The sequence below is a fragment of the Bos indicus x Bos taurus genome, chromosome 21 (genome assembly GCF_003369695.1).
Source record: "Bos indicus x Bos taurus breed Angus x Brahman F1 hybrid chromosome 21, Bos_hybrid_MaternalHap_v2.0, whole genome shotgun sequence".
Classification (NCBI taxonomy): domain Eukaryota; kingdom Metazoa; phylum Chordata; class Mammalia; order Artiodactyla; family Bovidae; genus Bos; species Bos indicus x Bos taurus.
In genome coordinates this window covers 5,368,139-5,385,240 of record NC_040096.1, presented here as the reverse complement: position 1 = coordinate 5,385,240, position 17,102 = coordinate 5,368,139, and the positions used below count along the sequence as shown (strand labels likewise).

The 17,102-nt window shown below is 42.0% G+C and overlaps 1 protein-coding gene across 1 annotated transcript in view; it reads right to left on the bottom strand.

Annotated features, from left to right (window-relative positions):
• The window catches only part of CHSY1 (chondroitin sulfate synthase 1), a 90,031-nt gene that overhangs the window by 62,558 nt on the left and 10,371 nt on the right, over window positions 1–17,102 (bottom strand). Inside the window, exon 2 of the mRNA XM_027520990.1 lies at window positions 11,138–11,633. Coding sequence (XP_027376791.1) covers window positions 11,138–11,633 — 496 coding nt within the window. The remainder of the gene's footprint in view (window positions 1–11,137; window positions 11,634–17,102) is intronic.

Genomic DNA, 17,102 nt, shown 5'->3' with positions numbered 1-17,102 from the left:
CTCCCTATCCTTCCGTTGGCTAACCATAAAGGAGATATACTTTAGAGTCAAAGACTCAAACAGGATGAAAGAGCAAGGATGGAACAAAAGGTACCATGCAAAAGAGATGGAGTGGTTATACTAACATCAGATAAGACTTTTAGATGGTGGAGTAGAAGGACCTGCGCTCATCTAACTCCAAAATTACAACTTGCTGCTTAACAACCTTTGACAGGAGAATGTTGGATCCCACCAAAAAAAGATACCCCACAAAGGGCAATGGAGAAGCCCCTGCAAGATGGAAGGAAGGGCGAACTCGCATTTAGAATCACACCCCATACCCACCAGAGATGCTCAGAGGACAAACAAAATCTTGTGCACACCAGGAACCAGAGACCTCACAGAGACTGAGCCAGACCTGCCTTTGAGTGTTTGAGTGTCTCCTACGGAGGTACAGGTCAGCAGTGGCCTGCCGCAGGGGCAGGGGCTCTGGGTGCAGGAGACCTGGGTCACAGCATGTGGCATAAGCCCTTTTGGAGGAGGTCGCCACTAACGCGACCACAGAGCCACCGAGCAGATGACCCACAAACTGCAGAACAATTATACCAAATAAATTCTAGGACACACAGCAGATTTCCCAACCTGGGGATCTGGCAAAGGGACTGAGAACCCCCAGGGAATTTGACTTGGAGGCCAATGGGTTTTGATTACAGAACTTGCACAGGACTGGGGAAGTAGACTCTTGGAGGGCACAAACAAAACCTTGTGCACACCAGGACCAGGAGAAAGGGGCAGTGAGCCCATAAGAGACTTGCGCGTGAGTGTCCAGGAGTCTCTGGTGGAGGCATGGGTTGGTGGGGGCCTGCTGCGGGCTGGGGGCACTGACTGCGGCAGTGCCTCCCGGGATCTTTGGAAGGAGGTTGCCCTATCTTCATCACCTCCACCACAGTTTAGTCTCAGGTCAAACAACAGGGAGGGAACACAGCCCATCAACAGAAAATTGGATTAAAGATCTACTGAGCATGGCCCACCCATCAGAACAAGACCCAGTTTCCCCCTCAGTCAGTCTCTCCCATCAGGAACCTCTCCCATAAGCCTCTAATCCTTCTCCATCAGAGGGCAGACAGAATGAAAACCACAAAAACAGAAAACTAACCAAACTGATCACATGGACGACAGCACTGTCTAACTCAGTGAAACTACAAGCCATGCCTTGTAGGGCTACCCAAGACGGATGGGTCACGGTGGAGAGCTCTGACAAAATGTGGTCCACAGGAGAAGGGAATGGTAAACCACTTCAGTATTTTTGCTTTGAGAATCCCAAGAACAGTATGAAAAGGCAAAAAGATATGACTCTGAAAGATGAACTCCCCAGGTTGGTAGGTGCCAAATATGCTACTGGAGAAGAGTGGAGAAATAACTCTAGAAAGAATGGAGAGATGGAGCCAAAGCAAAAACAACGCCCAGCTGTGGATGTGACTGGTGATGGAAGTAAAGTCTGATGCTGTAAAGAGCAATATGGCTTAGGAATGTTAGTCCTAGAATGTTAGGTCCACGAATCAAGGTAAATTGGAAGTGGTCAAAGAGGAGATGGCAAGAGTGAACATTCACATTTTAGGAATCAGTGAAGTAAAATGGACTGGAATGGGTGAATTTAATTCAGATGACAATTGTATCTACTACTGTGGGCAAGAAACCCTTAGAATAAATGCAGTGGCCCTCAAAGTCAACAAAAGAGTCCAAAATGCAGTACTTGGATGCAACTTCAAAAATGACAAAATGATCTCTGTTCGTTTACAAGGCAAATCATTCAATGTCACAGTAATCCAAGTCTATGCCCCAACCAGCAATGCTGATGAAGCTGAAGTTGAACGGTTATATGAAGAACTACAACTAACATCCCAAAAACATGTCCTTTTCATCGTAAAGGACTGTAATCCAAAAGTTGGAAATCAAAAGATACCTGGAGTAACAGGCAAATCTGACCTTGGAGTACAAAATGAAGCAGGGCAAAGGCTGACCATTTTGCCAAGAGAATGCAGTGGTCATAGCAAACACCCTCTTACAACAACACAAGAGAAAACTCTACACATGGACATCACCAGATGGTCAATACCGAAATCAGACTAATATGTTTTTTGCAGCCAAAGATGAAGAAGCTCTATAAAGTCAGCAAAAACAAGACCAGAAGCTGACTGTGGCTTAGATCATGAACTCCTTATTGCCAAATTCAGACTTAAGTTGAAGAAAGTAGGGAAAACCACTAGACCATGAAGGTATGACCTAAATCAAATCCCTTGTGATTATACAGCGGAAATGAGAAATAGATTCAAGGGATTAGATCTGATAGAGCGCTTGAAGAACTACGGACGGAGGTTCGTGACATTGTACAGGAGGCAGTGATCAAGACCATCCCCAAGAAAAAAAAATGCCAAAAGGCAGAATGGTTGTCTGAGGAGGCCTTACAGATAGACAGCTGAGAAAAGGAGAGAAGTGAAAGGCAAAGGAGAAAAGGAAAGATACACCCATTTCGATGCAGAGTTCCAAAGAACAGCAAGGAGAGATAATAAAGCCTTCCTCAGTGATCAATGCAAAGGAATAGAGGAAAACAACAGAAAGGGAAAGACTAGAGATCTCTTCAAAAAAATTAAAGATACCAAGGGAACATTTCATGCAAAGATGGGCCACAATAAAAGACAGAAATGGTATGAACCTAACACAAGCAGAAGATATTAAGAAGAGGTGGCAACAATACATGGAAGAACTATACAAAAAAGGTCATCATGACCTGGATAACCACAATGATGTGATCACTCACCTAAAGCCAGACATCCTGGAATGTGAAGTCAAGTGGGCTTTAGGAAGCATCACTACAAACAAAGCTAGTGGAGGTGATGAAACTCCAGTTGAGCTATCTCAAATGATAAAAAATGATGCTGTTAAAGTGCTACACTCAATATGCCAGCAAATTGGGAAAACTCAGCAGTAGCCATGGGTCTGGAAAAGGTCAGTTTTCATTCCAATCCCAAAGAAAGGCAGTGCCAAAGAATGCTCAAACTACAGCACAATTGCACTCATTTTACACGCTAGCAAAATAATGCTCAAAATTCTCCAACTCAGACTTCAACAGTATGTGAACTATGAACTTCCAAATGTTCAAGCTGGATTTAGAAAAGGCAGAGAAATGAGAGATCAAATTGCCAACATCCACTGGATCACTGAAAAAGCAAGGGAGTTCCAGAAAAACATCTACTTCTTTATTGTGGATCATAACAAACTGTGGAAAATTCTTCAAAAGATAGGAATACTAGACCACCTTCCTTGCCTCCTGAGAAATCTGCATGCAGGTCAAGAAACAACAGTTAGAACCAGACATGGAACATGATTTGTTCCAAATTGGGAAAGGAGTAAATCAAGGCTGTATGTGGTCACCCTGCTTATTTAACTTATATGCAGAGTACATCACGCAAAATGCAGGGCTGGATGAAGCACAAGCTGGAATCAGGATCGCCCGGGAGAAATATCAATAACCTCTGACACACAGATGATACCATCCTTATGGTAGAAAGTGAAGAACTAAGGAGCCTCTTGATGAAAGTGAAAGAGGAGAGTGAAAAAGTTGGCTTAAAACTCAACATTCCGAAAACTAAGATCATGGCATCTGGTCCCATCACTTCATGTCAAACAGATGGGGAAACAATGGAAACAGTGACAGACTTTATTTTTGGGGGCTCCAAAATCAGTGCAGATGGTGACCGCAGCCATGAAATTAAAAGATGCTTACTCCTTGGAAGGAAAGTTATGACCAACCTAGACAGCATATTAAAAAGCAGAGGCATTACTTTGCCGACAGAGGTCCGTCTAGTCAAAGCTATGGTTTTTCCAGTAGTCATGTATGGATGTGAGAGTTGGACTGCGACGAAAGCTGAGCACCAAAGAATTGATGCTTTTGAACTGTGGTGCTAGAGAAGACTCCTGAGAGTCCCTTGGAGTGCAAGGAGATCAAACCAGTCAATCGTAAAGGAAATCAGTCCTGAATATTCATTGGAAGGACTGACAGTGAAGCTCTAAAACTTTGGCCACGTAATATGTAGACCTGACTCATTTTAAAAGACCCTGATGCTCGAAAGATTGAAGGCAGCAGGAGAAAGGAACAACAAATGATGAGATGGTTTGATGACATGACTAACTCGATGGACTTGAGTTTGAGCAAACCCCGGGAGCTAGTGATGGACAGGGAAGCCTCACGTGCTGCAGTCCATGGTATCAAGAAGAGCTGGAACCAACTGAGGGACTGAACTAAGACAAAAATTGTTACTAAAGATAAAAGAAGAAATTTTATAATGATAAAAGGAGTCATTCATCATGAACATATAAGAGTTATAAACATAAATGCTGCGATTCATGGGGTTGCAGAGAGTCGGACACAACTGAGTGACTGAACTGAACTGAAACATAACTGCACATAACAAGAGAGGCCCAAAATGTATTAGGCAAAAACTGACATAATAAAAGGGAGAAATATAGACAATTCAACAATAATATTGGAGATTTCAATATCTGACTTTCGGTTATGGACAGAAAAACTAGCCAGACAAAGACAGAAACAGACTTGATCAACATAAAAACCAACTAGATTTAACAGACAACAGCCCACACAACAAGAGCAGAATACACATTTTTCTCCAGTGCATGTGGAACATTCTCCAGGGTATACCACATGTGACACCATAAAAAAGATTTAGCAATTTTTAAAAACTGGAAATACAAAGTATGTTTTCCAACCATATTGAATGAAACTAGAAAGAAATCAGTAAGATAATATTTGGTCTCAAGACTATTGTGCAGGTCATAGCTGCATTTTCTTTTATTTTTCACTTCCTTTCATGCCCTTCCCACTTACAACTGACACAGTCCTTATACAGTAGGTGCTCACAGATTAGAAGGTAATCTATTAGGGCTTGGAAACTGAACCACCAAACTGCCAGAACAAAAGAAGAAGACTCAGTAGAAGACCACAGGGGTTCTGCCTCGAAGAAGCAGGCACACTAGTGCTCAGTATTTGAGCATCTAGCCTGTAGAAGCCTGCCTGGTCTTGGGCAGGAAAGGTTAAGGGGCAGCCTAAAGGAACGAGGAAGGCATCCCCATATAACACAAACCAGCTCTACGACAATTAGCATTAAGAAATATTATTTCTTAGGAATAGGAAATTCCTATATAGGAAAAAAACTCAGACTTCTGAGGTAAGGATGTTCAATATTCCTTTAAAAACCAGTCAGACTAACACAGAAGAACTTCTCTTTTCATGTATTTTGCTCTAAACTCCAATCTCCCTTGGTGATACGCCTTTCTAAAAAAGGAACGTCATAGATCTTACCGACAAGGCTATGGTTTTTCCAGTGGTCACGTATGGCGCCGAAGAATCGATGCTTTTGAACTGTGGTGTTGGAGAAGACTCTTGAGAGTCCCTTGGACTGCAAGGAGATCAAACCAGTCCATCCTAAAGGAAATCAGTCCTGGGTGTTCACTGGAAGGACTGATGTTGAAGCTGAAACTCCAATACTTTGGCCACCTGATGTGAAGAGCTGACTCATTTGCAAAGACCCTGATGCTGGGAAAGATTGAGGGCAGGAGGAGAAGGGGACGACAGAGGATGAGATGGTTGGATGGCATCACCAACTCGATGGACATGGGTTTGGGTGGACTCCAGGAGTTGGTGATGGACAGGGAGGCCTGGCGTGCTGCGCAAAAAGTCAGACATGACTGAAAGACTGAACTGAACAGATCTTACCTTTCCCTGTTTTATATTTTTAAAATCAGCATCACAAGGTTGAACACTTCTAAGTTTTTTCCAGCTATTTCATGAACATATATATTTTTATCTCCTTAACTAAAGTCTCTGAGAGAGAAAAAGGCCATTTTTCTTTCATCCTTCTTTGGCAATTTCCTACCAACTTCCCTTAACAAACACTTACCAGTTAACTCAGACATCACCACTGATGGTCTTGGTACACTGCTGCTGCTGCTGCTAAGTCGCTTCAGTCATGTTCAACCTCTGTGCGGGGCAGCCCACCAGGCTCCCCCGTCCCTGGGATTCTCCAGGCAAGAACACTGGAGTGGGTTGCCATTTCCTTCTCCAATGCATGAAAGTGAACAGTGAAAGTGAAGTTGCTCAGTCATGTCCGACCCTTAGCGACCCCATGGACTGCAGCCCACCAGGCTCCCCCGTCCGTGGGATTTGCCAGGCAAGAGTACTGGAGTGGGGTGCCATTGCCTTCTCCACTTGGTATACTGATGTATCCCCAAACAGTTCAGGATGTGCCAAATAACAACCCCTTTGGGTCTGGACAGGGTGGGTAGAGCGTTAAGGATTGGGGTAGCAGGAGCCCTCTGGAGGCAGTTGCCGTGTGCCATGATGTAAAAGACTGGGAAACATTAGGATGCATCAGTGGTTAGAAACACGGCTGGGAAAAACTAGAAATAGCCTGAATGCCATGAAAACGGTAACACTCTTTCTGTATCAAATTGAAAATCTTCCAATCCATGTAAGTGTAGACTAGCAAGATGGGCATAGTATGTAAAGCATGCTGCCATCTGTATAAAAAGGGGAAGATACACAAACGTAACTGCTTATATACAGGACAGAGGAGCCTGGCATGCTGCAGTCCATGGGGTCGTGAGTCAGAAATGACTTAGGGCCTGAACAACAAGAAACAATGCATAGAGTGCAACTGTAAAGGTGGACCACGGTGACTGACTTTCGGGGGAACCCAGTGGCTGGAGATAAAGGTGGGAGGACTTATCTTTGTAAGCCCTTTGCCCGTACGAATTTTGAACCACGTGACAGCATTAACTATTAAAAAGATCTTTAAGTTGCTAAAAACAGGCTTCCCTTGTGGCTCAGCTGGTAAAGAATTCGCCTGCAACGCAGGAGACCTGGGTTTGATCCCTGGGTTGGGAAGATCCCCTGGAGAAGGGAAAAGCTACTCCAGTATTCTGGCCTGGAGAATTCCATGAACCGTATAGTCCATGGGGTCGCAAAGAGTCGGACACGACTGAGCGACTTTCACTTTAAGTTGCTGTATCTATTCCTGTTACTGACTTTCACTGGTAATGATTATTTTCTACCCCAAACACATTCATTATTAGTCCAACACTGAGTTAAAATCATACAAGAAAGATCTGAATGCTGGTTACCCAGCTGTGTCCAGTTTGCCAAAACCCACTGAGCTCTGCACTTAGGTATGATCTATGCACTTTTCCAGAGGCATAACATACACTTCAGTAAGAAATGAAGATGCATGGGTTACTTGGCTCAACTTTCGTTTTTGTCCCTCCTATTAAAAGAGTAGTGTGTGGTATAATATGTCATATATTTGCCTAAATAAATTACTGTTTCGAACTGTTCAATAATGTTTCTTAAGAAAAGAATGTGAGGTAGTGATACTGATCCTATGTGACAAGGGAGAATCAGGCTTGCGAGCTCCTCCTCACTTTCTGACCAGCATTAACAGTCTCAAGGCCCACACTGTGCTGAGAGGTGCTCTCATGGGAGGTTTTAACAAACCTTGAAGAGCATTACTAAAAACCATCTAATGGTTTACTATATTTAAGTCACTTATTTTCAATATGAAAATCATGTTTTGAAAATGCCAAGGTCGTGAAAAACAAAGAAAGAGCCTATGCAAACACCCCAGATTAAAGAGACATGACAATCAAATTTAATGCCTGACCCCAGGATGGAGGCTGTAATGGAGAAGGAGGAGATGTTGCTGGGGCTTTACCGAGTCTACAGACATTATGTTTCATTTACTTAAGCTGTACTGTGGTGGTATAAGAGAATTTGTATATTTGTAGTCAAAATACACTGACACTGTTTAAAGTAAAGGACCACAAAGAAAGCTACCCTTAAATGGTGGCTGAGTATGTCTATGTCTCTGTACTGGAAGGAACGGGGGGCAAGTAGGAATACAAGCAAATGATGGCACAAATGGATAAAACACTAACAGGTTACACTGAGTGTAGGCTTGCATTTTTTTTTTTTAATTCCTGTAATGTTCCTATAAAATTAAAATGACTGCCAAATAAAGTTTTTAAAGTCATGTATTAAGAATCAGCCACTATTAATAGACAAAACAGGGACTTCTCTGGTGGTACAGTGGTTAAGACTTCACGCTTCAAATGCAGGGGGTCACAAGTTCGATCAGGGAACTAAGATCCCCATGTGTTGCATGGCATGGCAAAAAAAAAAAGTCAAAACAAGTGTAGAAATGAATCTGAATTTTGCTTATGACAGTTGCTTCTGAGGAGCCACTTTAATTATGTAAGTGTAATCCCAAGGCGTTACTTGGGACTTGCAAAAAGGAAAAAAAAAAACCTTCTGGCTACGTTTATAACAGTACCTTCCAAGATCCAAAGCTTAACATAGCTGTCTTTAATATAAGACTCCACCTCAATAATTTCTCTTAATGTGAGCCTTAACAGAGAATCTAGATTTTACAGAAAGTTTAATAAAAGTTAATAAAAGTTATTATGGTGAACATAATAATAAATTCTAATGACTTTTCAGGTTAGAACTGCTTAAAGCCCTACATAAAGGGAAAGAGAAAAGAAATCAAAAGTCTAACAAAGTGGTGAATGCCTCAATAGAGTTCTTAAAAATGACAGTGAAAAACTCTACGTGAAAATTAAATTTACAAAGAAATATATATATAAAGTTCCTGTGACCCAAGGAAGGGAAGAACTTCTTAAGACATAAAAAACAGCACAAACCACACAGAGAAAGAATGATGAATTAGACTACACTTAAATTCATAACTTGCATATATTAGAAATCCCATGTTTACAGTGAAAAGACAGGCTACACTGCAGTAAAAGACTGCTGCTGTCGTTCAGCTGCTCAGTCAGGTCCGACTCTTTGGACCCCATGGACTGTGGCCCGCCAGGCTCCTCTGTCCGTGGGATTTCCCAGGCAAGGATACTGGAGCGGGTTGCTGTTTCCTCCTCCAGGGGATCTTTCCAACCCAGGGATCTAAGGCAAGTCTCCTGCACTGGCAGGTAGATTCCCTACCTCTGAGCCTCTGGGGAAGGCCCAGGTAAAAGATATTCTCCCACAGAAGGAAAGTCAGCTGGTATAAGTCTTGTGGAGGCCAAGCCAGCAGTATCTAGAAAAAACTGTCATCAGGCTTTAGAGAAATGCAGAGGAGTGGGGCCTGCATCCAAGGTGACTCAGGAGCTCCTGGGCAGGGACGCGCAGTGACGGGTCACACAAGCAGTGAAGGGAGCTTCCTCCCCAACCAGGCCCTTTTTTAATAAGGTCATTTACCAGACCCAGGAAGTCTAACCAGCAGTTCCAAGTACACAGATGGGGTGGTTCCAGCACCCTCACTTCAGGCCTTACAAAACTTTGGCGCTCACATCGTGAAAAGAAAAACAGCCCCTCAAACTGGCTCCCAAGCCCTACAACCTCAGGATAATACTTCCTCCCTCTATCTCGGCATTAATGTTAGGTCTAAGTTCTTGATAACTCAGTCCACTGAGCGTTGGTGCCTACCTAGCAGCGTGTAAGGTCTAACAGTGCGACAACACTGAGACGGGTTTGCTTAACAGGCGGTGTTAGCGGTCAAGAACCCGCCCACCAACGCAGGAGACAGTTCAATGCCTGCGCTGGGAAGGTCCCCTGGAGGAGGGCATGGCAACCCACTCCGGTACTCTTGCCTGGAGAACCTCATGAAGACAGGAGCCTGGTGCACTACAGCCCGTAGGGTCGCAGAGAGTCACACAGGACGGGAGTGACTTGGCACGCACCTCAAAGGCGGGCCTATCCTCGACATTTCTAGCAAGGAGGCTAGCGCCTCAGCGTTCAGGGGCAGTATAAACCACTCCAAAACACAGAGGGCATGACACATTTTAAACATGATGAAACATGTTCAAGGTAAAACTACTTAATTAAGCATGAGGAAAATGCAAAAATACAGTAGCTGTATTTTGTTTAAAACTCCACGAAATTCCCAAATAGCTTTCCTAGCAGCAAAAATCTGTGAAAACAGAACCTCCCCTCAATCCAGGGAGCAAGAGCTGGTGGATGGAGGGGCACGGGAAGAGACAGAGATGACAGGGTTCACTCAGATGGCATTCTGATTCAAAAGGCATCTTTTGTATTTGGAAACTGCAGGAAGGCTGCTGCCTGTATACTTGAAAGTGTCCACTTAGCTAAAAGTTCAAACAAAAGAAACAGTATGATTAGGAGACATTTCAAAAGACGTCCAGGGAAAAGACAAGTACAGGCAAGAACACCATTTCTTCACATAAGCACTTTAGAAAATTAACTCTGAAGACAGGCTAACAGTTTACATCTGAAGCTGCGTTTCTTTTTCTTGGGCAAAGGTCTAGCAATCCCCTCTGTGCCTCACAACTATCAGTAGTTTATCCATCTAAACACAACACAACCTAAATAATTTTTTCCATTCTGACTAATATCACATCCTGCAACTGCAGGCAAGAGGTGAACATCTGCCAATAAACACAGAAAAGTCAAAAGCTAACTCATATTCTCCAGAACTATTAAAAAGAAAACATCTCCAAGTAGGTTTCCTTCAAAAAATTGCACTTATGTATCAATATAACTCATAAACTGCCTATTCTGAAAGGAAAACTGTATTGCAAACTTCCAGATCTTAGTAACTGTAAGAAAGTCAAGGTTTAAAATAAATGCAAACCCAAATACTGTTGGTTGTTTTACATTATTACTCATTTTATGAATTCAAAACATGTAAGTCTCTAAACTATGCGGTCAGCATGACCAGATGAGAGGCGTCAGGCCTTTGGAAGAAAAAGGCCACTCTCGCAAATCACATCTGCAGAATCAGAAGTCAGAGTAAATGAATCTTCGGGAAAATCATGAAAGTATCACCGTGACCTGTATTAACCCTTTTCTTTGGGTCCCAAACGCCATCATTAACTAAAATTTCAGGACCAAAGTACAAAGGTAAATTTAAAAGCTAAGAGAAAAGGTAATGAGAGAGAACTCAAAAGAACTAAGGTAAAAATATGTAATAACTTAGTACCAATTGTTAAGCGTTAAGAAGGACATTATCACGGTTTCCTATGGTGGCCCAGAACGAACGACAAAACCAACAGCTTTTCCTCTTTTTCTTACCTCGTAAGACCAGACGCACTGCACCCCCGCAAACCTTCGGACGCACCTTCCCACCTCGACGTCCTCGTGGGTCGTATACATTTCCCGGAGGCACTTGCCGATGTGTGGGACCATTCTCCGGAGAACTTCCCGGCTCATGATCACACCAGGCCCCCCCATACAGAAGTTCTCGCCAGGTTCCAGAGCAAGCTTCCCCATTTCTTCCGTGGTGCCCAGTCCCGTCTGCCCAAGAAAGAGGGGTTCACTGCTGTTCAAACTCCTCAGAAAACTCTCCAGACGGTCTCCTTTGATGTAAACATCATCATCTGCTCTCATAAACCATTCGTATTTGTCCAAGTAGTGGTCATGCATGTACTTGAGCATCATGAAAGACTTCTTCTGGGGTGGGTAGGAGTCATCCACGCCCCGCAGTGGTACTACTGGGATCGAGATCGACGTGTCTGAACCCTCACTAGAGAAGAATTCAACTTTCCCAGGAATTGTCTTGGACCACGTCCTGGAATTAAAGTAAACATCAGTGAGAGAACAGTTCATTCCAAGCTTCCCATTTCTATAAATTCCCATATCGACTCATGTTGAATCACTGTACATTCAAAAGGATGATAAAAAGCTACTTGATATGCTTGCTTCTCCTTAACAGAAGCCCACACTACCGGGTACTGCAAAGTTCTAACTTGTTTTCAAAGGAATCCCAACGAAAAAGAATGATGAATATTAAAATATTTCCCAGATAACTATGTTTTGGCTAAGGCTGGAAAATCGAAGTCTAGATATTCAGGTTAATTTTCTGATACTACCGACTCCCCACCTATAAAACCCTCTGCTCTATAAAACAAAAGATTAAAAAATAAAATTGTTCATTCAACACATTTTCTTGGAACGCTCATCAAGTGCCAAGTATGTGCTAGGCCACAGGGATGCAGTGGTGAGCAAAACACAGATCCTCCAGCTGAAGTGCATCTCTCTCCAAGCAGAAGGATGCGAACCAGAGCGGAGGAGGGACTGCTTCCCTTGTGGCAGGGGAACATCAAGGGTGCAGCAGACCCAGGGGCAGGGGCAGTCTTGGGGGAGAGCAGGGGAAGAGTGCAGGGCCTGACAGCCCCCCAGCGATGGGGCCTTTATGCTTTAAAACAGCAGGAAGCCGCTGGAGTCAAGGTGAAGGGCCCTGAGCTCTGGAACACATGCCTTTCATAGGAAACTGCTCATTCCACTGCCAGAGGAAACATTAGGGGTCAATTAAGAGAAAACAGTGACGAATTCTGCTGCCAAACAACAGATTTAAGGCCATCAGATTACATTTTTCCTTATGCTTTCTTTATGCTACATATTAAGAGTTGAAGTAGTCTAGCTACAAAAATACATTTATATACAAACAACTTCTAGAAAAAACATCATAGAGAATAAATGAAACCGTACATTTAGCCTTAATACAGTCAAAAAGCCTAGTTTCCAAATGATGTTCTTTCCAATATAGTCTTATTGTAGGTAACTGTTACAATTATATTTATTATAGTGAAAAACAACTGAAAGATCAACGAAAAACATTTATGCTCTCTGTAGGCTCAGATAATGGTTAGCATTTTTAGCAATAAAATATTTTTAAATTAGCATATGTACATTGGTTTTTAAACATAGTGATATGCACACTTAAAAGACCACAGTATAGCATAAACATAACTTTCATATGCAGTGGGAAGTAAAAAAAAAAATTGTGTGACTTGCATTCTTGTGATACTTGTTTTTCTGCAGCAGCTACAAATTTCCAGTGTTAACTATGAGATATGCCTATACTGCCAGTTGTAACCACATAATGCCAGCCACTGTAAAATGCATCTTCACTTCAGAGATGCTAAAATGTGAAAACAATGCCCATCTTAGAATGTATATAGTATAGTAGTTGTAACAAGTGCTAAGTCGCGTCAGCTGTGTCCAACTCTTTGCAACCCTATGGACTGCAGCCCACCAGATTCTCCAGGAAAGAATACTGGAGTGGGTTGCCATGCCCTCCTCCAGGGGATCTTTCCAACCCAGGGATCGAACTTGCACCTCTTCTGTCTCCTGCACTGGCATGTTCTTTACCACTAGCGCCACCTGATCATGCTTTTCCCTTAATGCCTATGGATTTAAAATGGACCTATAGGTCTTACGCCAGTTATAGAACCTTAACAAAGAATTTGGCATAAATGAAACCTGACTGGACTACAGAAAATATACCAGGTTACTACATTTTTACAAATGATATGCTACTGAAAAGTATGCAAACATAGCAGGAATGAGGAAATTAATTTAAAGAGAAATCAACCCTCTCATAAAGAAAAAGTCCATTTTAAAATGGGAATGAGCCCCAATCTACACAAAATATAACTCATATATCAGTCCCTGGCATGTAATAGTGTTCAGTAAACACTGCTCAGCCATGTGAAGTAAGTGACTGAAAGATACCTTTGTACATGTGTGGGCATGCTAAAGGGAAGAAACCATTTGTTTCTTATCTTTGAAAAATTTCCAAGAGAGCCACATTAATATTCCTATGTGCACAAAGAAACCAATTTTATCAAAACACAACCAGAATACAATTATTAAGAGGTAAAATCCACATGATACTTGAGTTGAAATATACTACCATTCATGCTACTTCTGAAATGCAATTTAAAGCTAAATAGTCTGTAGTATCTCACAGCTGATTTTAAAAGGGTAATGAATAAAATCAATTTAGCTTTAGCTTCCACCCAAATGCTTCTGTGATTAACAACACAGACCAAGTTCAAAGTAGTACTAAAGTAGTCAATTCCACAAGCCATTAAAATACTAAAGCATCATGGGATTATCTGGAATACAGGGGCTGTAAGACAACGTCCACCTCCACAGGAAAAACCTGCTCTCGAGACACAATATGGTGTGTGATGGCTAAAAGCGTGGACTCAGGATTCAGGCTGCTGGGATGAAAATCCTGCCTTCACTTTGGGCAAAATATTCTGTGGCTCACTATCCTTATCTGTGAACCGGAGATAATAAAAAATATCTGCTTTGTAGGGTTGGGGTGAGGGTTAAGTGGATTATTATATCTAAAAACGCCAGCCTGGCGTGAGATAAGCAAGTATGCAGGTGTGACTCATTAGGGAAGACAAGAGTTTGCAAATAAAATAAGGTACTGAAATAAAAATGAGAGAGAGAGGAAACTGTGGGCTGAATTTAGAATAGTCGGTCTCAAGATTACACCCCAAAGTGAAAGCAGGGAGATAAATGCTGCTTCTCTTGTTTCTGGCTAAAAACCGGACACTTAAGCTATATGACAAGTTCTATCATATTATGAACCTCAAGACAACATCAGGGTGCAAGTCTAAAAAGACTTTAAACTTTAAAAGCGCTCTCACTTAAAACACCACAATCCTTCATACTAAACAGAATAAAAACCCATTTGGTCTGGCTCTGCTTCCCATGGCTGCCCCACAGAGAATACAGAGATGGAAGCCCTAGTGGCACAACCATCAGTGAAGTGATTAACACTTGAACTGTAACCTGAAATGGCGTTAATGTGTCCAGGAAGAGCAAGCAATTAATTTTAAAAACAGACAATCTAATTTCAAACCATCTTTGAAAGCCTCTCTGCAGTTTAAGGTAACACCAACCATTATTATCTTTTCCTCAGGTAGCCCATGGAAAAATCTCATGCTGCCCTTTTGCTTAGATGGCTGGTGATTTGAAGGAAATCTCTCAATATGGAGTTGTTGTAAATCCTTTAATCTCGATAAATTACAATCTTTTAACTTAGGATACCTTTAGCTTAACTAGCTCCATAAAGTTAAAGAGTTCTGGAACACAAATCATGATTCATCACCCTCGGGGAACCAAGGTGAGGGCATCGATAATTCCAAAGAAATGAAGAAAATGCTACTGAAGAAGCAAACTGCCCTCCCCTTTCTGAGACAGAAACAGGTTAGCATCCTTAATTTTCATAAGCAAACATCAACTTTGCCATCAACACATTTGTAACTGGGGGGAAAGAGCTCCTACTTAATTCAAACCACAGAACATCTGAATGGGTCCCTGCCAGAAAGCTCACTTTCCAATGAGCTGATAACCAACTCTTGCTAAAGCAGACAAGATAACTGAAATCTGCGAATGCCAAGCCAATAATCCTCCTTTCCTCCAGGCTTCTAAACCCTACCCCTATACCGAGTTAAATCACAGTGAAGTCACGCAGCTGGACAACATTAGCTTCGCTGAGGAATGCCTTTGCTGAATTGGGATTTAATAACAGTTTCCATCTCTATTTATGTCACTTTAAGAAAAACTACATAAAATACATTTCTGTACAAAACCACATCTACAGCATGAGTACTGTCCTGGGTACACATTCATGTAGCTAAGTTTAAAAGCAAGCAATAGAATACTTGTGATATGGAGTAACAGGGGAACGAAAGTACACACACAAAGTAAAATAATGAACAACTCTACCCCAAAGTGTTTACTAGAGTTATTTTTGGATAGAGGATCAGAAGGGATTTACTTTTCTTCATGTTTTCTACAACAAATACAGTTACAGAAAAAAAATTTTAAGTCCAAGGGAAAGCTTCAAACTAAAAAGCATCCAAAGAAATAGAACTTGACATGAGATAATTTTACTTGTGTGATACTTTTTACTCTATTTAATGGAAAAAAAACTAAGAGAAAAATGGAGTAAGATTGAGTACTTTTCTTTCACATTTTCTAGGCTTTAAAAGTTATATTAAGTTTTATAAATAAGTGGAGATTTTCTGTGAGTTGCCCCGAATCACTATTACATACGTGGTTTGATGGTTACAGTGTAAGTTTGAAAGGACTCATGATCAAACCACTTTGTAATTTCTAGTCAAGGAAGGAAGGGAGAATAGTTTTCCCCTACGAATTGATAGGTTTGTTTGTTTGCTTAGTCCCTCAGTCACGTCCGATTCTTTGCAACCCCATAGACTGTAGCATGCCAGGCTTCCCTGTCCTTCACTATCTCCCTGAGTTTGCTCAAATTCATGTTCACTGAGTCAGTGATGCCATCCAACCATCTCACCCTCTGTAGTCCCCTTCTCTTCCTGCCCTCAGTCTTTCCTAGCATCAAAGTCTTCTCCAACGAGCTGGCTTTTTGCATGAGGTGGGCAAAGTATTGGAGCTTCAGCATCAGTCCATCCTTCCAATGAATATTCAGGGTTGATTTCCTTTAGGATGGACTGGTTGGAGCTCCTTGAGAGTCCAAGGGACTCTCAAAGAGTCTTCTCCAATACCACAGTTCAAAAGCATCAGTTCTTCAGCGCTCAGCCTTCTTTATGGTCCAACTCTCACATCCATACATGACTACTGGAAAATCCATAGCTCTGACTAGATGGACCTTTGTTGGCAAAGTGATACCTCTGCTTTTTAATGCTGTTTGTCTAGGTTGGTCATGGCTTGTCTTCTAAGAAGCAAGAGTCTTTTAATTTCATGGCTGGAGTCACCATCCACAGTGATTTTGGAGCCCAAGAAAATAAAGTCTGTCACTGTTTCCATCATTTCCCCATCTATTTGCCATGAAGTGATGGGACCAGATGCCATGATCTTAGTTTTCTGAATGTTGAGTTTTAAGCCAGCTTTTTGCTCTCCTCTCACTTTCATCAAGAGGCTCTTCAATTCCTCTTCACTTTCTGCCATAAGGGTGGTGTCATGCGCATATCTGAGGTTATTGATATTTCTCCCAGTAATTTTGATTCCAGCTTGTGATTCATCTAGCTTGGCATTTCACATGATACACTCTGGATACAAGTTAAATAAGCAGGGTGACAATATACAGCCTTGACGTACTCCTTTCACGATTTTGAAGCAGCTTGTTATTCCATGCCTGGTTCTAACTGTTGCTTCTTGATCTGCATACAGGTTTCGCAGGAGGCAGGTAAGGTATTCTAATCGAGGAAGCAGAAGCAGATGTTTTTCTGGAATTCTCTTGCTTTTTCTGTGATCC